At 49.4% G+C, this 27,833-nt stretch overlaps 2 protein-coding genes across 3 annotated transcripts; both read right to left on the bottom strand.

Annotated features, from left to right (window-relative positions):
- Positions 1–8,379: 8,379 nt before the first annotated feature.
- On the bottom strand, positions 8,380–23,768 carry IVD (isovaleryl-CoA dehydrogenase). Of its 2 annotated transcripts, none has more exons than XM_066187069.1 (12): positions 23,680–23,768; positions 20,474–20,563; positions 19,128–19,179; positions 16,371–16,540; positions 14,950–15,043; positions 14,562–14,698; positions 13,942–14,038; positions 12,803–12,896; positions 11,629–11,710; positions 11,062–11,166; positions 10,602–10,674; positions 8,380–10,482 (listed from the first exon to the last, which is right to left on the bottom strand). In XM_066187069.1, the coding sequence occupies exons 2-12, from the start codon at positions 20,549–20,551 to the stop codon at positions 10,349–10,351; spliced, it is 1,116 nt and encodes a 371-aa protein (XP_066043166.1). In that variant the 5' UTR covers positions 20,552–20,563; positions 23,680–23,768; the 3' UTR covers positions 8,380–10,348. The 2 variants fall into 2 exon arrangements, with proteins under 2 accessions (XP_066043166.1, XP_066043165.1); XM_066187068.1 differs by lacking the exon at positions 23,680–23,768 and adding an exon at positions 23,214–23,345.
- On the bottom strand, positions 23,437–27,769 carry KNSTRN (kinetochore localized astrin (SPAG5) binding protein). Its single transcript, XM_066187070.1, has 8 exons — positions 27,661–27,769; positions 26,608–26,740; positions 26,407–26,463; positions 26,098–26,185; positions 24,930–25,050; positions 24,570–24,622; positions 24,368–24,442; positions 23,437–23,807 (listed from the first exon to the last, which is right to left on the bottom strand). The coding sequence occupies exons 1-8, from the start codon at positions 27,722–27,724 to the stop codon at positions 23,676–23,678; spliced, it is 723 nt and encodes a 240-aa protein (XP_066043167.1). The 5' UTR covers positions 27,725–27,769; the 3' UTR covers positions 23,437–23,675.
- Positions 27,770–27,833: the final 64 nt, after the last annotated feature.

The following is a 27,833-nucleotide window of genomic DNA, read 5'->3' on the forward strand; positions in this document are numbered from 1 at the left end:
CAGTCCCGCTGTGTTTGTCCTCTTTACAGCCTTTCCCAGTATTCCCATCCAGGTCCCATCCTGCTGTCCCCGGCCCCTTACCCACAGTGCCACCCCAAAACAGGCTTCCTGCCCAGGAACATACGGCCAGGGCTCCTCACAGCCTCAAGTATGTGCCTGGTCTTATGCAGGATCGAGTGGTGGATTTTGAAGTACAAAAATCCCCAGGGGGTGCTGAGGATGCATTTGGGTGTGAGGGGCTGGTGTGGCAAGAACTTCCCAAACTTCACCTGAGAGCAGCAACCCTGATAAATCCTCCTTATTCCATCTCTGTGGTCAGAGATTGCCCCAGACCTGCCTTATCCCCCAAACCAGGGGGGACTGGGCCACTGGTCTGCTCCGAATGCTGGTATAGGTTCCAGCCAGGCCCCACTCCACAAGAGCCCCTTTCCCAGTTTATGGGAGGAAAAGTTGCTAAAAAGTGTCACTCAGTGTAAATTCAGTTTGCTGTGTGAGAATCCAGAGCTGTACAAAGTTTCGAAGCTAAAGTGGGGAACAGTGCGGGTCCTGATGGGAGCCTTGTCCCAACCTGTGGACATAAAACTGGTTAAAAGTCACCCTCTTTCCCCCCACTTATTTTCCTTCCATAAACCCATTAAAACAGAAGCCCCGAACCCTTGGAGATGGCTCCTCCCTTCCTTCTATCTTTGAAACTCCAGTGCATGACCTGAAAATTCCATCAGTGCACGTTTACTCCTGTGCCTTGCCCTAAATTTGGGTCTGAGCGGGTCATCTCTGTACCAAACGTCCTTGTGCTGTTCTCTGTCACATTAGAACCTGTGCAGCCCTGGACTGCTCAGATTGGTGCCACCTCCCTCAGCACTGAGGGCTGATGGTGTCCGGGCAAGTCCTTCCTGCTGCACATGGACTGGATTTGGAGAGCTGACAGGTTCCTGTCTTTAAAGCAACACCCTTGACCCAGGGAGATTGAACACAGGGGACCAAACAGGAGGCTGCTGCAGAGGGAAGCCCCTCAGAGCACTGCCAAGGCCGCAGCTTGGCCGTGCCTTTGAGAGAGGATTTTCCAGCAAGCCGTGCAGCACAGTGGGTCTGTCTCCAGCCCAAACAGCCTTGTTTCCTTCCCAAAATGTCACACGAGTTCTAAAGCCTTCCTAAAGTCGGGATATGTCTCATTTCATCTTCTTCATCCCCGCATCCAGTTTCCTCAGCGAAGAGGGGAATTCAGGGGTTTGATGTGATCTCTGTGTGACAAACCCATGCTGGCTCTTTTATCACCTGGTTATCTGCCAGGTGCTTCAATAGATCTAAAACCTCCCGTACTCCATAAGCTTCCCAGGCATCAAAGCACAGCAGAGCACTAAATAATCCCCTTGGTCTTCCTCTTAACACTTGGGAAGAGGAGTAGGAGTTGATCTCCGCTGTGGGACAGGATGTCTGATGGCTCAGAAATGGCTGGATCCTGAAGCTCCTCAGCATCGTCAGGGCCAGATCCAGAGGCACAGAGGTCTCTCGATTCCCTCTAACCTCCCCAGCCAGCCCCCCCTCCCGCTCCTCTATCCCTCCGACCCAGCTCTGCGCCACGACGGAAACGGGGTTAATAGATGAAAGAGGAATTGCTAAAGCAAATGTTTTCTTTCCAAAGCTCTCTTCATTAGCTATAAACACAGGGAACTGCTGCGGATAACCGTGTTTTAGAGGGCTGTGGCTCTGTGGTGAAAGCAGGGATTGGGGACGCATGGATTTCTGATTTTTTCTTAAAACCAACATTGCTCCAGCACTTCATCCCTACTTTGTGACCCGTCCCTAGGGCTGGAGTGGGAACTGTGGCACGGCTCCAGCATGGTTCTTTCTTCCTACAAGCACAGCCAGGGTGGAGGATATAATTAAATCCTGGTCATCTCAATTTGGTGGGCAAAGATGTCTTCGGGCACCTTTCAGGGGACACATCACCCTTCAAAAACAACCCCCTGGCCAGAAAAATTTTGTGGCACCAGCAGCGGAGCAACAAAATCCAGGGAGCAATGAGCACAAGATGCTCCCCCTCACTTTAACATCTACCTAAGAGCAGTGGTGATGTAAAAATACCCCCACCCTTTGGGAAAAGGGAATAAAAATGTGATTTGAACACCCTTAGGGGCATTAAATCCCCAGGAGCTCTCCTGACGTCTCTTGTCCCGAGCTGGAGCCGGCTCACCAACCTGGCTTTGCCATGATTATAATCCTTAATTTCTGATTTTGCCACCTGCACTATGTTTCATGAAATTTTAAAGCTAATGCTCTGCCAAACTCAAATGGCAGTGGAGCAGATGTTTAAGTGCAGCCGAGGATGAATAAATTATGGGGCTCGTGGCTGTATGGTGAAGGAGGGAGAGGGTGGATGGCTGCAAATAGGGAGATAATTGATTTAAATGACATTGTCCGTTGGAGTCACCTGGGCACAGGCAGAAGAGATGCAGCAATTAAAGACATAGGTCTGAGCAGCAGTGACTTGCCTCCATGCAGACTGTGCTCAGCCTTTTCTTTTTTGGCCGTTCTGTGGCTTTTCTACCTCTTTATCCCACCTCAGTATTAGTCAGGGAGAGGAAAATGAAGCTGATTTTTGTCTTGGTCCATCTGTAGTTGAAATGAGCCTGTTTGGGTTATCGTGGGGCTCTGGGAGAGAAGGGAATATGTTGAGCCTTGAAGCACGTTTTAATTCCACAGAGAAAGATGTAATAATCATTGATAGTTGAACACCAAATCCAGACCCAGGAGCACCAAACTGCATTTTTAAACCACGAGATGCACCAAAAACGATGATAACTCAGGAGCCCACAGGATTTTTGCTCTTCTCTGCTATAGACAACCCTGGCGACCTTGGGCAAGTTACTTAACCCCTTAGCACGGCCTAGTCCTTCCAGCGGGGAAGGTGCTCAACTGGCAGGGGTAAATAAATTCCCTGGCAAATCCATAGCTGCCATGGAGGTAAGGATTCCCTGGAATCCCAAGATCTTGCTAATCCATGAGCCCTCCCTTCCCAAGGGATGCTTTGTGCCCTTCCAAGGACCTGAGTTTTGGGGGCTCAGTGCCACCCCTGCCCTCACCAACCACAGCCCAGGGGTGGGACCTGCCTGAACTCGCAGCATTTTTTGCATTTCACCAAAACCAGATTATTTCCAACTCAAACCAGCCCTGCTGGAATGTGCTGGTTTTTCAATCATCTGCCTGTCTGTGGCTCCTGGCAGCCTCCTGGTGTGAGCTCCATGCCAGAGCACAGCCTCTCTCCAGGTGCACCCTGGCTTGGGAGCAAAGGCAAATCAAGCAAAAAGCAGGAGACAAAAGATTCCTGCCTCAGAGGATGTTCACCTCCAGCCGGACCCGGGTCTGGTGGCAGAGGAAGGGGGACCCAGCATGCTGCCAGCAGCAGTTTTGGGGCACTCAGGAGTGCTGAGGTTGTGACCTGTGTAGAAAGGACACCAGGCAAAAAGGGTTCGATCCTGCCTATGGCTGCTTGGAGATGCTGCCGTGGAGGAAATAGAGATGAAGGAGGTTTTCTAAGAATGAAAGTAGCCTGTGGAAACTGCAGGAAGACTTCCACTTTTCCAAGACACGCTAAGTATACAGGGGGGTGAGTGCTCCTGCGTGCTGCGATGCAGAAATCAGTTCCAAGTCCCAGGCGGATAGTGGCTACTCCCATGGACACAGTGATCCCTGCAGAGGAGTGATGTCCCATCTCAACAGGGATGTGAGACCAGGGCTCCCCCGGAGCAGGAGATGGTCCCCACAAAGATCCGGGAAAGATCTTACCAGCCTCGAGTTCCACAGCCCGTCACGGTCCCACGAGGGAGCTCTGCGGAGCCGTGTTGGAAACGCCGGCTCCTGGGAACCCCAGCCCCAGCTGAGCGTGTTCAGCGCTGACGCGACGCCAGCTCCTTGGGGAAGTGGGGCCTAGGGGAGCTGCACGGAGGCTCCCAGTGCTGCAAGCTTCAGCTGTAACCAAGCAAAAAAAAAAAAATCATCCCTGGGGATTTCCTGAGCGTGTCTGGTCGGCAAGGATGGGGCCAGGCCGTCCCCTGTCTGCGGCTCCCTCTCCTCATGCCAGCAGGAGTACCCGGGTGCTGAATCACAGTAGGGACCCCACTGTGCTGCAAAAACAACCATTTGCTTTTCTCCTCCGCATTGCACTGACCAGCAGCTACCACTCTTTCCTTTCCTTCAGACCAACACTGGGCTTGTCCCTCTGGAGAAGCTCCAAGCTCCACAACAAGGCACAGAGAGGACACAGGCTGTTTCCTGATGCCTCTGGCACAGGTTGGCTTACGGGGGAACATCGATCCAATGCAGCCCCCGTCACCCTGCAGACACCCAGGGCACGTGGATTATTTTCATCTCGCCAACAGCTGCAGGAAAATACGCTCACTCCTGCCCTCTCTTCTGGGAGGCAGCTGCAGCAGAGGGCTGGGAAATCCTCCTCTGGCCAGTCCCAGCTCTGCCACCAGACAGCCCCACACAGGAGGAGGCTGTGCTTGTGCGGAGTCTCTCAGCCCCCTGAGACACCCTTCAGAAACTCCCTGTTCTCTCTGTGCCCTGCCCCATGTGGGCAGTGCTGGGGACAGAGGTGATGTTCCACGGATGAGGTGAGCAGGGCGATTCAGTGCTCACTGTAAAGCCCAGAGAGATCAAGGTGCCTCGGCATCTCTGGGTGATGCAGAGTGATCCGAGTGCCACTCTGATCCTCGTGCTGCAGGGCACATCTATCTGATTGCCACTGTCCCTACCAGAGCGGGGCTGTGAGCAGAAACAGCAGGATCAGAGAATCCCAGAATTATTCAGGATGGAAAAGATGTCCAAGATCATCCAGTTCAACTGGTGACCAATCCCCACCTTGTCAACCAGACCAGAGCACTGAGTGCCAGGTCCAGCTGTTCCTTGAACCCCTACAGGGTTTGTGGCTCCACCACTTCCCTGGGCAGCCCATTCCGATTCTGGACAATTCTTTCCATGAAGAATTTTTTTCGTGAAAAGTACCTTTCCTCCTGCCTGAGGAAGAGCAGAGGCCAAGGGCAGGGTGCCCTGCAGCAGCACTACCGTTTTGGCGTTGGTGGAGACATCATCTGCCCATTGTGGCAGCTCGCTGGAGCCAGCAGGGTGGTTTGGAGGGAGCTCGTGCTCTCAACCTCCTCAGCCACTTCACAGGTTCAGGATCATCCCCTTTCTCCTGGATGCCTTTGGAATGACAGATCCTCAGGCAGACCCACACCTCCGGGTCTGGCCGGAGCTCCACGTGCCAAGGGGGAGCCGGCTGCCGTCTCCCCACTGCCGGCTCCCTCCTCCCGCTGTCACTGGGCCGCCTGCCATTTCCCTTTGGCGTGCACGCTGCTGCAGCCTTTTTTCCCCCCTTTCAGGCTGACAACTGGGCCTCAGCATCAGCTGCTTGTTGCTCAGCATCAGCCTTTCAGCAAACAGCAGGTGCAAGCGGGGCGACCCTGGGCTGCGCTACAGTAATCCCGCAGCCCCCCCGGGCCTCCCTCGCACAATATTGTGCCCTCGGCTCAAGAATGTTTTTGTCTCCCCTTCACAGTTGTGAATTCTTGTATAGATTGAAAAGAAACCTCTCTCTAATCTTCCTGCGGGGCCGTGGCTGGGAGGAGCGGGCGCCTCGCTGCGAAGGGAGCGTGGCGGGCACAGCTGTGCGGGAGGAGCGGGCAGCTGCCGGCCGGGGCGCAGGGACAGAGCGGCCAGGGCGCAGCGATCGCGTCCTCTCGGCCTGCATCCGTGACAGCGGAGACACGTGGCTCCGTGGGCTCTCCCTCCAGCCTGGGAAAGAAACCCACTCGTCGCCCGCATGAGGAACACGGAGATGACACAGCAGCAGGTCCCTGCTCCGGCAGCGGCCTTGAACCGCAGCGAGTGCTGCCCGGAGCCCCGGGGAGGCTGAGGCGAGCGGGAATGTAAACACCCAGGGATTTTGAATAACACATGGTGCTGGGCTGCGGGAGGGAGGCTTGTGAACAGGGATGGAACATCACCCTAGGGCCTGGCTTCAGCACATTTCTGTACAGTGAAATCAGGATGCGATGATACTTTCATTATGTGTCACCCCGTACTGAAATTGCTCAAAGCCCAGCACGGGAGGGAAACATCATCCTTCGCTCAGGTTACCAAAGCCTCCCTTTACCAAAGCCGATCTCATGGACCAGCTCCACAGGCAAGAAACCACATCCTCTGTCCCACATACACACGAGCACACACACTCCCCCCCCCGCCCTGAAAGCAGGAGGGACAGGCAGTGGGACGGAGCAGGGGACAGAGGGGACAGAGGGGCTCTCCAGGGAGCTGCTGAGAGGGAGCCAATGGTCCCACAGAATCCCATCTGGCAGCCCCAGCGGGACTCAGGACATCTTTTTTGGGGAGGTAAACCACCGCACCCAGGTAGGTCCCTGTGGAGGACTGGGGAGAGCCACTGCCTTGCCTGAGGCACCGTGCAAACACAAGTTCCTCTCCCACATCCTGCACCTCTTGGTGTGGTTTGACCTCTCTTGACAAGGCGGGATTTGCTTTAACCACAGCCCAGCCTCATGACGGGGCCGTGGCTCCCTGAGCAAATGGGCTGTAAGCCCAGCTTACAGACCCTTGCAGCAGTTTTACCTCACAAACAGATTTTAGCACCACGTCCCTGCTGTGTTCATAGAGCAAAGAGCTCCCTCACGCTGTGGGCAGCCCCACAAACACAGCCTCTGTTTAAACTCCAGCTCTGTCCCAAACTGGAAGGAGACGTGATCCCCTCTGCCCTGAGAAGCACGAGGCAGAACACCAGAGATGTCCAAGCCCATCTTCCCCCTGTACATTCCACTTTTCCCTTGAGTTTCTGGATCAAACACTGGTGGTGCCCCAGCTCAGTGTGAGCTCAGATTTTTTACCACAAGCCGATCACCAAGTCCAACCTGTGCCAAATCCTCACCTTGTCACCCAGCCCAGAGCACTGAGTGCCATGTCCAGTCATTTCTTGGACACCTCCAGGGATGGGAACTCCACCACCTTCCTGGACAGCCCCTTTCAGTGCCTGACCACTGTTTCTGTAAAGAAATTCTTTTTATCCCATCTGAACTTCTCTGGTGCAGCTTGGGGCTACACCCTCTCTTCCTGTCACTAACTGAACCTCACTGCAAACCCCACACTGCTGAAATAAACTCTCTGTTACCTTGTACTGGGTTTACAAGGCCAGGTTTTGGTGGCCAGAGGGCTCCAGAAGTGGTTTCTGTGAGAAGCTTGCCAGGAGGTTTCACCACGTCCAGCAGAGCCCATTCCAGGCAGCTCCAAGATGGACATGCTGCTGGCCAAGGCTGAGCCAATCAGGATTGGTCATGACATCTCGGGGACAACATATTTAAGAAAAAGACAAAACCTTATTAAGCAGATAGAATTGGGTCCAGAGAAGAGTAGGGTGAGAATATGTGAGAGGAACAGCAGGCAGCAAGGTGTGGTGTGGTCAGCGCAGGAGGAGGGGCAGGAGCTGCTCCAGGTGTGAGCACGGTGCAGCAGGTTGTCCCCCTGCAGCCCACGGGGGGCCATGGGTGTGTAGAGATCCCCAGGAAGGACTCCTCTCCCTGAGCAGTAGCAGAAACAACTTGTGATGAACTGACTGTAACCATCATTTCCGTCTCCCTGTGCCGCTGTGCGGGGAGGAGCTAGAGCAGGGAAGGAGGGAAGAGTGGGGGGAAAAGATGTTTTTAAGGGTTTTTTTTTTACCTCTCATTATCCTGCTGTGATTTTGTTAGCAATGAGTTCAATTAACATCTCTAATTCGAGTCAGTTCTGCCTGACAGTTTTGGGAGAGGCATCTCTCCCAGTCCTTATCTCAACTCATGAACATTTGCTGTATTTTCTCTCCCTGTCCAGCTGTGGAGGGCAGTGATGGAGAGGCTTCTGTGGGCGCCTGGCAGCCAGCCAGGGTCAACCCACTGCATACCCTCATGAATAATTCCCCCCACTGCTCTCCATGCCTTCTCAGCTCAGTGGCCAGCCAGCTGCAAACAGGGCAAGGATCTTGAAAAACAGGGAAGATGCAACACATCCAGCCCCGCCACCAGCCAAAGGCTGTCAGGCCAGGACAATTTCCGTCACATATCCACAGCAGAAACCATTCGGAGGATACCCAGCCCCGTGTTTACCTTGTTAGCTCTGCTGCTCTCCAGAGGAGTTAAGGCACAGCCTGCGTGATCTCTGTAAATGTATTTCTTTAAAATGAGAATTATGGGGAAAAGCTGTGGCTGGGAAGACGGAGGGATAGGCAGGGAAAGCAACACCGTAGCTGTTGCTGCTTGCTGCCAGCCTGGATGTGCTTTGGTGGGTACCAGAGCCTGCACCTCCCCTCTGCTGGGGCACCCCCCAAAGCACAGGTCACAGCAAAAACTTATTTTATTAGTACAGTATAAAGATTAACCCTCGTTTCCCCCCAAAAAAGATCTCCCATCCCTTTCCCAAGGCAGCTGCTGTGGAAGGGAGTGAGACTTGAACAACACAACCCTGCTGAGGATTTATGAATTTGTCCCTGCCCCTGTCCCAAGATTTGTTAGATATTGATTCATTTTACCTTCAACTCCAAGGTGCTGATCAGCCTGGAAAGTGAGAGCATTATTTATTATGTGTATTAAAACCAGACCTCAGACAGTGCTGAAGGACAGGTTTAAAAACCTCTGGGCTCCTTCCACCTTAGAAAACCTATTTTTAACAATCTGAATCTCACACCATCCTGTCATGGCTCTGACACTCCCTAGAAAAGTTCCTCTGGCAGGAATGGATCTTAACAGTGATCCAGGAAATCATTTTGTGATAAAATATAAATGTCTGGTCACATAACTAAATTCTTATATCCATGGACAGCACACACTCAGTATTTCCCATATGAAGTGCACCTCAACGTTCACTTCCACAGCATTTTCAGATGCAGCTCAACAAAATATTCCTGACAATGCACCTCTGTCCACCCTCTATCCAGATATTTAGGCTGCAAATTAAACCCTGGGACACTTCCTGAGTGACAGCCACCCACTGAGGCTGAATAAATATGAAGTTTTGGAGGAAAGTGCTACCACCAGGACTTCAGAAGCTCTTTCTGGCTCTTTTTGACTTTTACAAACTCTTGGGGACATACCTGGCAATTCAGGAAAATGAAATGTCTTCAATCTGTGGCTTTTTAAAATTTTGTGTTAGTCTACTGTCACCTGATATAGACAGGAGTCAAGAACAGCAAAAAAAAATACACACAGTTGAAGGTGAGTTTTGTTAAAACTGCTAGGAGCTGCCTACATGGCAACTGTTTAATCAACTGTTCAATCACATTTCCAGCAGCCCATTTCGATTTGTGATTCACACTTTAAGGCTGGAAGGATGGATGCCGTGCGATTTCCTTTAAGAAGCTGGTTAAGCCCCGAATTGCTGGATACAAGCTGCACTGAGATCACTCACAAACACATTGCTCAGCTGCCAGGAATTGGAGTGTGAGGACAGGCTTGGCCAAAACAAAAACCTTCAGAGGGAACCAAACCCCAGAGAAGTCAGCTCTTTCTGCCTGCTTCATTCACGGATGTCACGACACAGCTCTGATGTGTTAACTGTCCCCAGAGTGACGGATGGGGACAACTCTGAGAGAATGACCTGGTGGGAGCAGTCAGTCAGCACAGCAAGGACTCGGGCCCGCACCCAAATAACTCCAGAAGTAGCCAGAATAGGAAAGGAAATCTGCAAATAGGAAAGGAACTCGGCAAAGAAACACACGTGGGATTTAAGGAGGTTTTAGGAATCAGCACCTAAAACGCTGCTTGTGCACAGATGATTTTAAGCATTCACATTAGCAACCCCTCAATGTGGTTGGCGTCAAGTTCCCAAAACGGAAGGTATTAATCCCATTGGAAGGTCACAGCAGGAAGTTTCACCTTCCAATGGCAATATGCTGAATTCTAACTGTTTAATGGCACTCAGGGCTTTTTGGAAAGAACAAAGTTGTTCCCTCATTGTCCATTCTGGTGGGTTTGGGTTGACTTTCTGGAGTGTGCAGGAGTGGCTGCACACCCCTTGCCAGCCTCCCTGGTGGGGGGGATGAACCTCTGCCTTGCAAAGCTGAGAATCAGCAGCTCATGAACACCATGAATCAGGATGATCACCAAAGAGAAAAACCACTTCTCCTTCCATGTACCCTCTGATTCATTTTGTCCAAGCCCAGTCCAGCAGCATCTGTTCCCAGGGGAGGCAGAGGGGACTCCACAAGTGACGACGCTGGAATGGCAGGCGGGAAGAAGCCGAGTTGTGCGCTCCAGCCTCGTGGTCAAGGCCTCGTGGTGGTCACGGCGCTGCCCCTGCCCTGGCGGCGTTACTTGAAGGTGGCGTTGAAGGCCCTGCCGATGATGAGCCTGCGCACCTCGCTGGTGCCCGCCCCGATCTCGTAGAGCTTGGCGTCGCGCAGGAAGCGCCCCATGGGGTAGTCATTGATGTAACCGTTCCCACCTGCCACACAGAAAAAGCCACAAGTCGCTCCTCGTCCCCAGTTTCAGGGCTGAGGGTGGGAGAGCAGAGGGAAATGCTCTCGCACTGTGCTTGGCTCTGTCCCGCCGTCAGTGACTCACCCAGGCACTGGATCCCATCCAGGGCCACCTGTGTCGCGCACTCTGCTGAGTACAGGATCACTCCGGCGCAGTCCTACGGGACAGTGACCATGGGACAGTCAGGAAAGGTGTCACCTGCCCCTCTCCAGTCCCTGTGCTGCCCTCACGCTGCCTTCAATCTGCAGACACCTGCCAAGGACCCTGAACTACTTGATCACAAAGCACAGGTACAACTGCTACAGCCCTTACAACAGGCAGGACATCTGCCTGGGCTTCCAATAAACCCCTACTGATGCTGCTAAATCTCTTGCCTTGTAGAAGGAGGCTTGCTTTTAGTTTGTGAGTGAAAAAAGGTATTTTGGGTGTGAAGAAAACACCCTTTGGGCTGTGGGAACTCATTGTACAGAGGCTCCCCCCAGCTGAGGCTCCAGGACTGGAGGAATTTCCCAGGACACGCAACCCAGGCAGGAGTTGAGCTCACCTTGGCGTTGAAGTGGCCCTGGTCACAGGCTTTGGCCACGTTGTAGACGTACTGCCGGCAGGCCATGAGCCGCGTGTACATATCTGCCATCTTGCCCTGCATGAGCTGCACGGCCCAAAGACGAGGGAGGTCAATTAACACGAGTGAGGGGGACCACCCGTTCCCCAAAATACCACAGAGAAACCACACGGGAGGAGACATGGACCCAGCAGCCGTGAGGGAGCTGGAGGTTCTCTTAATTCACAGCCCCTTAGATATCAGCCACAGTCCCTCACCCACCAACAGCGATCTCAGGGCAGCAGGCTCAGAGGTGTTTCCACCTTCTCACCACATCATAGGATCCCAGGATTCATTGAGTCAGAAGGGACCTTAAAGTTCATCCAGTTGCATTTCCTTGCCATGAGCAGGAACCTTTCACTAGCCCTGGCCGTTAATTATCACATCATGCAGCCCCAGCATAAACAGCAGGTGACCTTCTCCATGCAAAGCCCCCCCAACAAAGCTCTCAGTCTTCTCAGTTTTAAAGAGAAAAGATGACAAAAATTCCCAGTTCCTTTTCTGCCTCACCTGGAAGTGACCAATTTTCTGTCCAAATGCTTCTCTGACATGCAGGTATGGAATTGCGTGGTCGAGAACAGCTTGCATGAGCCTAAGAAGGGCAGAGGGAAAAGGGAAACAGCGGAACTATTAATTAATAAGGCTTTAAACTTTGGAAGTGTAACCCAAGGCAAAAAGGTTCTCATAGCTAAAGTGATTTCCTGCTGTCCTCCTACAGCTCCACTCAAACAAAGCCAAGAATAAAATCCAAAGGTGCCATATTTTTCCCCAGTGCTCATTTGGGACATCCTGTGGGAAGGTCTGAGCTTTTAATTCAGGGGACTGAGACTTGGAGAGCTTTCTCACAACCACAGCTAGGACAGCTCATGCTGCCTCTCATCTCCAGAACCCCTCAACTCAAGGAGTACCAGCCAATACCATAAAAAAATGCACAGGTAAGAACAAGGAGGGGATAAAATCCTCCTCCTGCATTGTGGAAGTTGGTCTTTCCACAAGAGGATTAGCCCAGGGAGACCACTCGGGAGGACAAAAGGACTGTGGGGTGCCAATAATTCCTGTGGAGCTTAAGGATTGAATAAATGAAGAACAAACCAGTCTGTGAGTCTCTGGATAGTATGTTAAATTCTCAGGAATTGATAACAGAAATGAACTGGTTATTCCCTGAGTAATAACACAGGGATACACAAGCCAGCAACTGGGAACTGAAGCAGATTTGTGTCTCTGGAAATTTTTTAATCAAGACCGATCATTTCCAAAGCCTGCCCTGGAGGGTCAGTGGACACTGGCAGGCAGGCTTGCAAACCTTCTCTCTGGCATTACTTCTCCCATATCCCTTGCCCCTCACACGGGGCTCCACAGAGATGCTTTCAAATTGGAACACCACTGCAAGAGGAGCTGAGAGCTCCAGGATGAGGCAAAGCACATCTGAGTGAGTGATGGCTGCAGAGAGGGCCCTGAGCACCTCCAGGAGAGTCCAGTCAAGCAGCTGTGCTGGTGCTGGAGTTCTGGTTTTGACTGGGACACCCAGCAGCCACAGGATCTCCTTTTGCTGCCCCAGTCACCTAGTTCTCCATCCAGGATCCATCTTACCAAGAGCTGCAGGCCCCAAGGGATCCCCACCAGGCCTGGTGATCACTAAGGATCCTTTTGGCCTCACAACCTATAAAAGATGACAAACCCTTACCCCAGGGGGCCCCCGGACAGCACAAGCCTCTCCAGGTCCAATCCACTCATCAGAACATAGACTCCTTTGCTCAGTGTCCCCAAGACATTTTCAGCTGCAAAGGGCAAAGGAAAAGTGATTTATTTATGTGCAAAGCTCAGACAAGTTCACTGTGGGGAGGAGCAACCTGGGCCAGCGGAAGGTGTCCCTGCCCATGGCAGGGGGTGGGACTGCATGAACTTAAGGCTTCTTCCAGCACAAACCATCCTGGGATTCCATGAAAAATGACTGAACAGCCTGAACAATTTCCTGGAAAAAAACTGTTCCAGCTTCCAAAGCCAAATATCAGAAGGAGGATTAATGGCCAGAGTGCCAAGTGCATTAATTTCCAACACTGCAGTGATGTGCTTCTCCATGTCATCATCCTCCTTCCACGAGAACATGCTGTTCCCGGTGGATGACTCCTGGGAAACTGGGGCACTGGCCTTTATGATTTCAGGGCGGAGGGATCCAATCCAGTTAGAAATGTTACATTTCAGCTGAAACTCTTCCATTTTAGCTTTTGAAGGTGTGTATGGGAAGCAGGAGAGCTCCTTGCTCTGCAAACGTGCAATCAGGATTTTTATGACTCTGGATAAGACATCTTCTACATTTGCTCTAGAAAGGCTGGAATTTTTCTATCAACAAAAATTGCCACTGGAATAACAAATATTGCTATTACAGAGACCTCTGCTGTACTAACTAACAGGGGAAAGGATGTCCATTTTCAGGCCACAGCCCCAAAAGAACTCAGAAATGTTACAACAGCCTGTTGGAAAATGTCCAGTGAAAAAAAACCTTCAGGGCAGAGTAGCTCACCTCCATACAAGACAGGAGCTCTAATGGAAACAAGTTTCTTGGGAAGCCTCAGCAAGGAGCAGCAGTGGTTAAGAACTAGGTCCACGAGGGTGAAAGAGCAGTGACCTAACAAAGGATGTGCTCCTTCCCTGCAAGCCAGCAGATTGCATTTTTCCAGTTCCACCATCTCCCTCAGAGGCTGCCAGGGAGCAGATAAGCATCTGCAAAGCCCTCCGGGTCACTGGCTGAACATGTGTGTAATTAGTGATCCAATTTATCTGATCAAGAATACAGGAAACCACCATGATTTGAACCCAACTCACCGGGGACCTTGCAGTCTTCAAAGATCAATTCACAGGTATTAGAGCCTCTCATTCCCAGCTTATCCAGCTTCTGGGCTGTCCTGAAACCCGGCATTCCCTGCAAAGTCAAGGCAGTAAAAATACATTTCACGTCTCCGTTCTGACAGACTAAAGAGAGTCATGAGAGATCTGTGAAATTCCCCTGACCACAGGAACATGTGTAGGGTGCCACGAGGGAGATAAACTGATCTAAGCACAAGATCGGGTCTAAGTGCAAGTGCAGAGAAAGCAAATGGACAGAGAAACACACACATATGAACCCTGTGCACCCATTTTCCAACACACATAAACAGCAAATAAATAAATTATTTGGAGGGCTGCCAACACAGGCTCTCCCATAGCAAGGGTTGGAAGCTCTGCCAGTGATTGAACTACTCTAATAATGAAGTTACGTCCATCGGGTGGTTTACTGATCTCAGATTTTATTTTGTTAAAGGTTCCTTTCCTGTCCGAAAGGCAGAAAGCAGTTTGTCTTTAAGGAAGAGGCTGGCAGTTATGGAAGGAAAACCAGCTGACCTCCAAATGAGGCAGTCAGGATGAAGGATTCTGCTTTAAAACCCTGTGGGAATGACTAAACCTACCCTCTCCACGATGAAGGCAGTGATGCCTCGGGAGGCCGGGACAGCGTTCAAGTCCGTTTTAGCGTAGACGATGAGAACATCCGCATCCGGCCCGTTGGTGATCCAGAATTTGTTCCCATTCAAAACAAAGTAGTCTCCTGGAAGCCGAGAGATGAAATCTGTTAGCTCACGACAGCAACACTGGTATTCCCACTGCATTTATTCCCTCAACAGGCTTCCCAGAATCACTTAGGTTGGAAAAGACCTCCAAGATCGTTGAGTCTAACCTTTGGCCCATCACCACCTTGTGAACCAGCCCAGAGCACTGACTGCACGGCCAAATGTTCTTTGAACACCTCCAGGGACAGGGCCTCCAGCACCTCTGCGGGCAGCACAGGACAGGCTTTACCTTTCTTGTCTGCTTTCAGCTTCATGGACACAACATCAGAGCCAGAATTTGGCTCGCTCATGGCTAAGGCTCCAATGTGCTCCCCACTGATTAGCTGGAAGACAAATATGAGCAAAAGATGAAGCAGCATTGCCTGTGTTCCCTCTTTAGCCCCCCCTCCACCTGTTTTCCTGCCCTGAACCTCCACAGACTCCGCTCTCTGCAAGAACTCAAACGAGAGCTGCTGTTCCCAGTACAGCCCAAGCAAGGAGCTCCCTGGTGCTGCGCTGAGGGAACAGAACCAAATGCCAGTGGGATGAGAAGGGGGACTCAGCTCTGCCTGAGCCAGACAAGCACAGCCCTGCTTGCACAACACATGAGGAAGGTGCCAAGGAACCATGCAGGCAGCCATATGCCTGTCCCCAGCTCCTGCCTGGGCTTTCTGCCGCCCTTTTACACAAACAGGAGCTGGTGAACACAAAAGGCCAACAAAGGGGTGAAAAGGGATGAGAAAGTTCTCTGCAATGTTCTCATAGCCCAGTCCCCCCACACTCACCCCACAACAGCAGATGGACCCTCCTCCTGTGCCTGCTCACACCAGGCTCTGGCAGAGCTGTTGCTCCCACTTCACTGTTATTTCATCCTGCCCTTTTCTCCTTGCTGTATTTTTTCCTCCCTGTGTACTTTCATCCATCTTCTCCTCCTTTTGATCTCTACTTTTTTTTTTTTTTAAAAAAAAGAGCAGACTCAATGCTTAAGACATGTTCAACCAATTCAATCCATCAGTGCATTGCTACAGAAATCCCCAAGTGCTCAAATCTAGTTAAGCACTTCAAGTGCTCTGTAAGGAGCCAAAACAAGTCAGAGCTGAAGTGACTTCACATCTCATTGAAAGGCAGAGAATGAGGCATGAAAAAACACCTGAGGAAGGAGGACAATTCGGGGCTCCACATTTGCAGGCTGCACAGTGCTTTGAGGAAGTGACACTGTACTTTGCACGTCATTTAAATCAAGTTTCTTGTGCTGATAATTTCACTGATAATGTCAGTAGCTGGGATTCAATGTGCTCATTGTTTTTACATGCATTTAAAAACTGAAATCTAATTAATGCACTTATGAGTTACAACATCAATGCCCCAAGTGATGATGGAATTTCACACGTAGTTAATTAACAGCCAAACCAAGCATTTGGGCAGTGAGGAATAGAGAATATAAAACAGGAAAGCAGTGACTTCCATTCAGAGATCTCAGAATGATTTGGGAATTTGAAAGAATATTCTCCAGCGTCACCTCAAAGCCTCCCTTAGTAACACAGCTCCAGAGAGCTGGGCCGTGCTACCTGTAGACAAGGACGTGAGAATGTGATGAGGTCAATCCGGATTAACAGGACAAAAACTGACAACTCGATGCTTTCCAGCATTGCCCCTCCTCCAGCTGCTTACCTTGGGCAGGTACTTGTGCTTCTGGGCCTCGTTGCCGTTGCGCACGAGCTGGTTGATGCACAGGTTGGAGTGGGCCCCGTAGCTGAGCCCCACGGACGCTGACGCACGGGAGATCTCCTCCATCACCAGCACGTGGTCCAGGTATCCCAGGGCAGATCCCCCGTATTCCGCTGGGAAGAGAGGAAAAAGCTCATGTTACCCACCACGTGCACAAGATCCCGGGGCTGGGCTCAGTGTCCAACGAGATCCAGGACTCATTAGAATGGTTTTGGGTTTGAGTGTTGCCAGCCCTGAGCTGGGCACTTCTGGCTTTCCCCATCCTCTCTGAGTTTCAGTTTTCTCATCCTAAAGTCACAGGGATATTTTGTCTTCAGCACAATCCACAATTGACTTGTACAACATAGGTTGTATGCAGAACATGCACAAGGACGCATCTTGAACATGCTACTGACATTGCACAATGATGACTCCTTCTTATCAACCTTAGTATTATCACAAAGATTAAATCACCAAGTTGCAACCTCCTTAAGGTGAGAACACAGGAACACAGGCAAGGTTTGTAAAATCCACGTATGTTTGCCCCTAAACAAGTGAGGAATTCTCAAACTGCTCAAAAATGTGGCACTAAGGACTTTTCTAGGCCCACAAATGTGCAGGATGCCAGAATTTTGATGAGTGGCCGACTGAGAAGGAGAGTGATCCGTAAGTGTAATTCATCAGTGACAAGCACGTGGGTTTCAAGAGAGGATGAAGCAAGACAGAGCAGCACTGGGAGGCCAGCTAGGCATATGGAGTTGAGCCTAAAACTAATAGTAAAGACTAAAGTCACACAGCAGAACAGGGAGAGAGAAGGCAGGTAGAGAGAGAAAAGGCTTAGAAATGCATAATGGCCTTGAGGAGCCAACAGCCTACATAAATATATACGCACGTACCTCTGAACACATTTATATACACACAAATACAGTCACCTCCCAACCTAAAAGCTTTGTTCCCCAGGTAGGAAGCTAAGAGAAGCACTACAACAGGACATGAACCCCAAGAAGCAGCTGGGGACATAAGCTGGGAGCACTTACTCGTCATCAACGTGGAGGCTGCAAGCAAGAGCAACAAGGGTAAGAGCAAATCTCTGCATGTGCTCAGAGTGACCAAGGCTCCAGGGGGCTGTTGTCCCAAATTCTTCAAATTAACACCACAGCCATTGGCCTCACACACTGCCTTTCCTCCCATGTCCCTCGTTTTGACTCCTGCCTTTTTTCTGCAGGGCCCTTTATCCTCTAAAATCTTCTCTCCCTACCACAAACCCAAGTTTAGGGGTTTGCTGTCAGTATCCTAAAAGATGGGTTTAACAATTTCTCACTTATGCCAAAACAAGAGGGTTTTTAATTAATTCCTGTATAATGGCTGGGTTTGGTGCTTTTGCCTCAAGAAAAGTAAGGTAACCGTGAGCAGCACAAATCCAGGATTGCTTTGCACTGCAAGAGGAACAGGAAAACGATCCTGACAGACACCTCCTCATATAGCACAAAGCACAAAGTGATTTCGAATGACGCTGCCCTTTCAAAGCTACTCTTTGCATGTGACATGCCTGTATTATCATTCCACTTTGCACTTTATAGAACAAATGGAAAATTACAAACACCACAGATATCTTAGTTTTAAGAAGAAAACAAACAGCACCGTTATTCAAAATGTTCCCTTAATAGACTTGATGCACTGATGCCCAAACACATAATTAATTGTGTACACCCTCCTAAGATTCCACACGATCTTCACACCCTAAATCCCAGTCTCCTCCAATGAAACCAACACCAATAAAGAAACACACAACTCCACAATCCAAAATAAAGCGAAAAATCTTGGGTGTAGGAGGGTTTTAGAGGTAAACCTTTGAGGAAATCAAGAAGGACAGGACTCATGAGGGGACGGCTTATTTATAGTGTGGGAAACTGCTGTAAGCCTCAGGCACAACATCAAAGAAGAAAGAAGGTAAGAGTGAGGAAAAACAGGAGCAGCAGTAAAAGGGGAAGAGGAGAGAGAGAGAAAGCGGAAATGCGGAATCTTTCAGCGCTGAAAGCGAGGCAGAGGCATTATTCCGACGCATTGCTATTCAGCTGGATTCTGCAGAGCCTTTGCACAGCCACATCTAGAAAACAGACTTTTCCGTGGGGAAAGAAAGGCTCCATCAGCAGCTTTTCTCCACTAAGGGCTTCTCCTCATTACCCTGCCTTGGTGCATTCACCACGATCACACTCATCTGTAACACTCATCACAACACTTTTCACTAACCTGCGCAAGGCTGAATAAGATTTCCCCTGATTTTTTTCCGACTGGTTGGCTGTGGTCAGCTCCCCATTAGTTATCACAGCTTTTCAGGGCATTATTTTAGACCCTTTAACTTCTCCCGTTACAGATGGATGTTTGTTCCGGGATACTTTTATCTCTAGCTCTCCTTCTTCAAAACTTGCTTCATATTAGAAAGGCAAAAATACATTTGAGCTACATATGTTATAACTGGAGAAACCATTTCTGAGCAGTGCTTTTAAACTGTGAAAGGCATCTTGTCTAACAAGGAAAAAGGATTCAAAGTCAGAGAAGAAGAAACACAGTTGGGAAGAGTATTTTAAAACACACAGATAGGACAAAATGGATGCCACACGACAGACAAGGCTGTTGTGAACTGGAAAGTGAGAGTTTTAGTAGTCTCTCTTTTGTTTGAGGAATCATCCATCAGAAGGTAAAAGATCGGAAGAGACTTACCAGGGGCTGTGATCCCCAGAACTCCCAGTTCTCCAAGTTTCTTCCAAAAGTCCTACAAATACAGAACAAGCAATCAGCCCAAACTGGCAGTCTGGGCCCCAGCATGACAAGTTTCCCCAGGTAATTCACTGGACACATCCATTTGTCTGGAGGTATATCACAAGAATGAGGCAAATACAACCCTAATACCTGTTCCTCCTGCAGTGCAGCTCCACGCCTGGAAGTGAGAAACCACACAGATTCACGGACGATAGTTACGGTACACTTGGGAGGAGTTTGTGGAATTCAGTAAAAAATTCACATGCCTGAAATTTAATTCTGGAAGGACACCTCCTAAGATTTAACTCTTTTCCCACTCTAAGGAAAATGTTTGTGTAATAGTATAAACTATCCCCTACCAAAACCCTGGAAATATGAAGTGTTGGTATGAGCTGGCACTCTTCCAGTAAAACAAGAGCTGGCAACTAAAGCCAAGGAAGCCTCCTTGGGGGAGATTAAAAAAAAAAAAAAAAAAAAAAAGGGAATGTTACAGCCATGATAAAATGTAGTGGCAAAGGATGTTGTCACCAGGGAGGCCCACACGTGTCCTGATGGGGCCATCTCCCTGCTGCTCCTTTCCTCTGCTCTGTGGTGGACACATAGGTGAGCACTCCTCACGTGGTCTTGATGTCCGGCAATAATTGTCAGGGAATATCTCCAGAGACTTCAAAAAGTATCATACAATAGCTCTGGATGACATCTGGAATGCCAGGCTAAATTTACACACTTCACTTCAAAGCTGCACATACATCCCTGGAAATGTCAACATCAGAGCTCTGGGAAATCCTGGCAGATGTTTAGAGCTTTTTGAGTCTTGTGGAGCTTATAAAAACCAATAGTCAGATCTCTCATTTCCATCAATCAAAGCACCCCGTGGCACAGAATTTGTTGGGTTTATTAGAAAGGCAAGTTTCAGCTCAACAATCCAACTCCACATTTCAGCATTTGCACACAATATTTTCACAGCAGATCTGAGAGGAAATTCATGTCCAGGAAAGGGACTGAGCCAGGAGTATAGAAAGCACATGTTGGGGAAGGAGCCAGAACAGACAGGCAGAAATCCCATGATAAGAATCCAAACGAGACCGTTATCAATCTTTATTACGACTATTATCGCTGGGTTCTGCCCTGGCTTGCTGAAAGTTGGTAACAAATGATAAAACAGGAAATCCAAAAAAGGTTTTCTCCGTGGCTTTTAAGTTTGAAAAGTTAAGGCACATGTTCCTGTGGTGTGGCTTGGGATTGTCTGGACTAATGCAGAGATCAAAGCCCAGAGAGGCTTGCAGAACCACACATGAAATACTTGCCCGCATGCCTTTGAATTCGTTTTCCTGGTCAATCTGTTGGGCCTTTGGAGCCAAGTGCTCTTGGCAGAACTTTGTCATGGTCTGTCTAAGCTGGGAAAAGAGGGGAGGAAAAACACATCCGTTACATCTCAGCAATACAGTGTTGTCTTCTTCCCCTGGATCCTGACAGCATTCCCACACCAGGCCACTCCAGCATCCCAAACCCTGAAGCACAAGACCAGAAGGAAATCCACGGTTCAGGTTACTGGCTGAAATGCCACATAAAAGGGTCTTTTAAAATTTCTTTAGTCTTTTAAAAAAGAGCTGATGTACTTTAGTCCCTCTCAGTACTTAACTTTAATTGTACCCTGACATGAGAGAATGTTCTTGAACTCCTGCCTGCACTGGGGTTTCAGGAATATTTTTGGGCAGGGAACTTTGGAAGCTGATGAACTGAGTTTATAATGTGCTAACCCCATCCAGTAGCTGCTTACAGCATCATTTAATTATGTACAGATGCCTATAATAAGCAGGGATACTAATTAAAACGTGTTTGTGTGTCAAGCTGGAACTACATTATCCACCTTACTACCTTCTACAGTGGGGTAATTTGATAGAGCCAGGAACGTTCATTGATCCAAGTGTTAAAAACCCAAAATATTTTTCTAAATTTTAAACTCTGAACACTTACATAAATGTATGCCACAGAAGTCTATATGCATACTAACAAAATATATACAGTATCTTAAATATTTTTTATCAGGAAGATTTAAAAACCTGGTCTGGATCTTATGGTAGAGTTTAATAATCCTTTTTTTTTTTTTTTCAAAAGCCATCAAATATATTTCCACTGTGACAAAGCTGATTGCATTACACTTCAGCAAAGAGCTTAAAATAAATTAAAACAAGCTTAAAATCATAATTTAAAAAAAATCTTTATCAATTAGAGACTGAGAATGGACTCAGGGAGCCCTGATACCCTAAGCCAGTTTATAACAGTTATATTGCTTTTAATTCACAGTTTCACTATTACTGAAAATTATTTCTGATCTTTTTTTTTAGCTTTTCCACCAGACAGACAGGAACAAGAGGAGTATTTTACACCTTCTTTTACATCTGCTGCATATAGAAGTACAAAGAAACATCAGTTCGAGCTGATAAGGCCATAAACATGAACACAAACGTGGCAAGGAACAATTCTGTAGCAAGAAAGAAGAACAAGTAAGTTTATTTTGCACATCCATATGCTTGCACCATCAGAATTATCTGGAAAATGAGGCTGTGGCTCCAGTGTTTCACTGGCAGGAGCCTGTGTGGAGCAGCCCCGGAAAGACACTGCCCTTCACTCCAAGCCCTGGGGCAGAAGGGAACACATCTGGAATGGCCAGCACGTGGCTGCTGTTGCACACAGAAGAACACAGCAAAGCTAAGGATCACAGAATCACAGAACATTCCAAGCTGGAAGGGACCCATAAGGATCACCACTCTGTTGGAAATGATCTAACTTTCCCAACTAATTTTCATTAGCTGTTTTAATTAACTATAAGCATGCCCACTTATAGTCAGCCCTAGTTTTCTTTTTCACAAACACTTATTGATACTTTGATCGTTAAATCACCGAAACCTTAAGTTTGCTAAAACTAATCCTAAGAAGCTCCAATAAACAAAGCCCGAGGGAGCTGAAGACTGGACACCTGGGATCTTAAATTTATGGCCCTTCAAAGATGTGTTGGAGTAACCAGAAGACACAGAGGAAATTAAAACCTAGAAAGCTGGAAACTCAATCTGAGAAAAAATGATAAAAGGACAAAATAAAATGGGCCAGATTAGCACAAAGAGTGAGAAATCAATAACCAATAGAGGACAGAATACTAATTAATAAAGGGAATGAAAATGGAGTTTAGAACCAAAAAACATTCATTTCTTTGTTTGCTAAAAACGTGTAAGTGAAAAAGTTTCGTGTCTTGGCTTGGTGCAGAGGCTGGAACTTTGTCAGTCACGCAGACACCTCCTGGTCAAGAATAATGTCTTACTCACTAACACTAAAGACAGTGTTAGAGTCTTATTTTCGGTAACAAGTCCAACTCCCTGCCCTGCACAGGAAATCCCAACAATCTCAACCTGTGCCTCAGAGCGTTGCCCAAATGCTCCTTGAGCTCTGGCAGACTTGGGGCTGTGACCATTCCCTGGGGAGCTGTTCCAGTGCCCGATCCCCCACTGGAGGAAGAGCCTTTTCCCAGTCTCCAGCCTAAACCTCCCCATACCCAGCTTTTGCCCTTCCCTGGGTTCCTGTCACTGGTCACCAGAACACGGATGTGTTGCCCCTTGCAGGAAAGCCGTAACCTGCAATGAGTCCTAAGAATCATCCTCAATCTTTAAGCGCTCCACCGGGCAGAACAAGCTTGTAGAGCCGCAACGCTTCCTCCGGGGGGACGGACACGACCGCACCAAAGCGTTCCCTTGATGATCGCGTTTCTGAGGGCTGTCGCCGATCCGACAGGCCCGACGGGCGCAGGGCCCGTTGGCTCCAGCGGTGCGGGTTCCGGGCCGGTCACTCCGGGGCCGCCGCGCCCCCTCCGCAGGCGCGGCGATTGGGCGGCCGGCCCCGGCCGCGGCCAATCGGCGCCCGCCCGCGCCGGCCGCGGCCAATCGGCGCCCGCCCGCGCCGGCCGCGGCCAATCGGCGCCCGCCCGCGCCGCCGCACCCCCGCGCTCGGCTCGGCACGGCCCGGCTCGGCGCTGCCCGCCCCGCCCGGCCGTACCTGGCGCTGCTCGGCGCTCAGCCCGTTCACCGTGTCGTCCACCGCCAGCCCCGCGCCGCCGCGCCGCGGCACCGCCAGCGCCCGCCAGCGCCGCGCCCCGCCCGCCGCACGCCCCAGCGCCGCCGCCGCCATGGCCGTCACCGCCGCAGGCCCGCGCGCAGGCGCGGCCCCGCCCCGGAGCGCCGCGCCCCGCCCCGCCCGCCCCCGAGAGCCGGGACCCGCGTCCCTGCAGCGCCTTTAATGAACCGGAGCCGCGAACACCAGAGACCGGAACGGAGCGGCCAGCGCCCGGCGCGAGGGGAACCGGCCAGCGCTGCTGCCTCGGGCCCACGACCGCCCCTACCCCGCCGGGGAGCCGCCACCAGCTGGGCGTTCGCGACACCAAACGCAGGACAAGGCTTGACAAACGGGGACCACTGAACTAGGGGTGAAAAAGCAGAAATCCCAGTCCGTCCTCGTGCCTCACATTGCCAGGAGCTCCCCCAGCGCTTCAAGCGTGGCTGTGCATTCCTTAATTTGAACTTGGAAATAGGACTGCTTCTCCAGGGCACGCTGGTTTTCCTCTTGCACTGATTTCCACTTGGCCATCGCTGTCTGTGGAGAAGTCAGTGCACACACCACGTTTTACTAACACCACAGTAAGGAACAGAAAAGCCAAGTCCCAAAGCATCTGAGCTCTTCCTCCTAAACTAAGATAAGTCTGGGATTTCTTTTACCTTGGTTGCTTGCGGAAAATGTAAATTTATCTATGACCACAATTTAGGAAGTCTCCCATAACAGTTATATTTTAGCTCTTGGGCTTCTTATCAAGCATTGCAGAACTGTAATTTAATGACTATTTTGGTCTGTATAGGGGTAATTATTGAGGCCACTTGTGCTTGCACACTGCTCAGTTCCCCGGAGGTTGCCCAGGGTCACTGCTCTGCAACAACAGTGTCCAATTTAAATCAAATGCTCTGACTGCCAGAATAACAACCTGGCTGGCGGATCCCTCCATTTAAAAGGGGAGTAACAGTTCCCTTAACAAGCGTCTTTACATTAAAAGAGAAATACTGCAGGTTTTCATCTGGTTCCCGTGGGGAAAGGAGGATTGTGAGGAGTAAAATAACCTCCCTGAGGGCCTGGGTCTCACTGCCTGGTTAAGTCAGTCTTACCTCAAGCATCTCCTCCTCCTTTGCAACTGTGTGACAAAATAGCATCAACTCTTCTGTGACCTTCTTAGTTAGCGTCTGAAGAGTCAAAAGGAAAAATTTTTTTAATATGATGCAAACAAATGTGAATCTCAGCTGTTTCAGCATCAGGAGAGATGGGTAGGGGCACACAGACCCCTCAAAGGCCACTTCAGGCTTTCCTTACTGTTGTCTTTTCCCGACAAGCACGCATCTCTTCTTCCTCCTCTATGTTGCTACCTGTAAGTAATTCAGGAGGTGCTTTAGTGAACCTCTAATATACACGTTACTCCGAGAACAAATGGCTTATCAAAGTAACTTTCTACAGCAAGAAATAATAAGTTTGTTTATTCAGGCCTACTACAGGAAGCAGCGCTTTCTCTTAAGCCAGAAAAAACTCCCCAGACCGCCCAAACCCTGGAATTCCAGCAGTATTCCCTAAAAAAGGAAGCACAGCCCAAATTTCTCATGAATAGTCACAAGAGAAGAAAAAAAAAACATTTTGGAGAAGGAGTACCAGGATGTAAGCAAAGTGCAAATTCCTTACCAGGACTGATGTTTCTGCTTTCTAAAATCATCATGCAAGTCTCCTGAATTTTCTTGAGCTTCTCAACTTCATGGACCAGCCTCTCGTTCTCCTTCTTTAACTCCCTTAACTTAATAGTGCCCTGCCATTAACACAGGTTGTGAGTGAGGCAAGTTTCCAAGGAGATTTTCCTCGTAGTAATACTGACAATAACAACAAGTGCTGCACTTGGCACCAAGGATCAGACCTTGCCTTCTGTCCCTATCACCACAGCAAATTCGGCTGCTGCAGGTCCTTGCTCCTGCTTCTTGACAGGATTAAGACATTTATTACATCCACACATCAGAGCAATTACTACAAAGATTTGATCATGGAAGAATTCCTTTTAGGCAACTCTAGCTTTTCTTGTGCTCCCTCCCATTTATATAAATAACGCCTGCACTGAGGAGCATATAAACATTGTGAGGAAAAGGGTGTCATGTCTTTAAGCCACAGCGTTATTCCCTACACAATCCAGATATTACCAGGCAATTGGATAAGCTGATCAACCTCCCAAGTTGAATGCAATTCTCCAAGAGGATCAATAAGCATGTGGATTAGGGTGATCTGGCTGATAGTGTCAGAAGCTTTGGGAACATTTCATAGGAGGTCTCAGAGGCTCTTAAGAAAATCAAGCTGTGAGATAAGAGGAATGATCATCCCACAGACTGAGAACTGGAAAATCAAGTGAGATTTTACAGCTGTACATTACCAGGAGGGCCTGCTCTACATGACAGAAGTAGTACTAGGAATATCCTGGAGTTATCTCTGAGAGCCAGGGAATAATGAAGTGCCAATTCTGGATCTAAACCTTCTGATTCCACAAAAACAGATCTGTTTGAAACAGAAGTCCTAGAACAGTCCCAGCTCTCTCAGCCTTTCCTCCAGTCCCTTAACCATCTCTGTGGCCCTTTCTTGGACTCTGTCCAGTGCATCCATATCTGTTTTGTACCAGGAGCCCAGAACAAGACAAAATATTCCCATCTGGCTTCCCCAGAGCCTAGCAGATGGGGAAAACAACTTGCAGAAGAATACAAAGACATTCTGATGAAGACAAGAAATCAAGCAAGACAATCCTTAACGTGACCCTGTGTGGATCAGAAGATGGAAATTACTCAACGGCTTATTTATTTTTCTCCCCTAGCCTTACCTCTCCTCTTGCTAGTTGTTGTTTGAGTGTTTCCACCAACTGGTTCTTATTCTTCAGCTCTGCTTCTAGTTGGTGTCTGCTGAGAGGGCTGTGGAATTAAAGAGCAAAGACTCAGGGGCAAAAAAAAAGGTGTAGCACACCTCCTAATTTCACAGATATGCCCCTTTTTAAGTGTTTGCTTTTGTTTCTGACCAAGATATTTAACAAGCAAGCTTGGCAGAAAGCTGCACACAAGTGAGAGCTCATCAGGACCCTCCACAGGGGAACACCACAGTGCCAGGACAACTGCCAGAGGTGGGAGGGACGTACCGTCTTGCCACTGTCTTCTTGGAAACCGGTTCCGCTCTCCTGTCAGACTTGGGCAACCTTGAAAGAGAGATAAAATACAATTACCAGAGGACTGCTCTGTTCTTGCAGGTCGCCAAGCCTATTAGTTAGACAAAATGTGCAAAATGAGCCATCTTTAGGACATCTGCCCAATAAATCCATCAATATTTTGCTTTGATTTACCCTTGGCTTGCAGCCTTGAAGACACTGTCCACTGGAACGCTTGAGGGAAAGTTAAGATTGGGAACCCTGCTGAACTCTGGCTCTGATGTTTTGCTGCCACATTTTCTCTTCGAAGGGAAAGCCATTTGCAATTCTGCAAGAAAAAGACAACTGTGAAAACACCACGGCCCAGAAGTAACCCCCTTTAAGGTCTCTTAAGCCTTTGAGGTAAAGCTGTTATATCTGGCTAGAATAGAGACTTTAAGGTAGAAGTAACTAAGAGCAGTCCTCAAGTTTTACCCAGGATCGAGGGTCCAGAATAAGTCACAAATAAGTCAGATGTACAGACAGTGTTAAAATACAATTACCAGGCTAGCACTAATGAGAGTTTGAAACGACAATGCGCAATAAAGAAGGTCTGAACATCAAAGAGACATCACGTCACAAGGTTGTTGTTCAATACTGGAAGCAAAACAAACACATGAAACTCTGTTAAGAGACCTCCATATTTTGCTATGAGTGAATAGCTACTAAAACAACATAGAAAGCTATCTTTTTCCGTAGAGTTTATTTCTCTTGAATCACAACTGTTTGAGTATATAAAGCTTCGTTCACTCAGTGGGTTTAGGAATTGCTTTTTTCCCCTCAAGTTAAGTATTTTTCAATTGACACACCCAGGAGCACATTTACATTAGAGCAACGCGGAGTTTCCACCGATACAGCCCAGCTCCAATGTTTTTAACGCTAATCCTGGGTGCCTCCCACTTATAAAATGCTATAAAATGCTGCAAGCAGCATTAAAAGATCGAGAAAAGTAAGAGACTGTGAATGGAGCATCTTTCACATCAATGGACCGCTGCCTTCAGCCGGTGGAGGGTACACACAGCAGGCTGAGCGTTCACCTAAGTCCGAAATAGGGACAAAACACTGGAATAACGCCTCTGATTAGATTTTGGAATAGCCACCACGTAGCCAGGCAGCGATGGAGCACCCTAACGCCGGCGTCCCGTCGTAGCCCTCGGCCGGACCCCTGCAGCCGCGCCCCCCGGGTGTCCCTCGGTGCCCCGCACTCACCCGCGGGCGGCTCGGGGCGGTGGAGCCGGCCGTGCACGGGGATGCGGGACAGCCGCCCCTCCATGGCGGCCGCGCTCCCCTCACGCGTTCAAACCGGAGCGCGCGGGGGCGGTTGGGCGGGCCGGCGCATGCGCGGGGGGCGCGGCGCAGGCGGCGGGCGCGCGGGGCGGGGT

Source organism: Chamaea fasciata, unplaced genomic scaffold (assembly GCF_029207755.1).
Source record: "Chamaea fasciata isolate MVZ Bird 193981 ecotype frontalis unplaced genomic scaffold, bChaFas1.0.hap1 SCAF_7, whole genome shotgun sequence".
In the NCBI taxonomy this organism is placed as follows: Eukaryota; Metazoa; Chordata; class Aves; order Passeriformes; family Sylviidae; genus Chamaea; species Chamaea fasciata.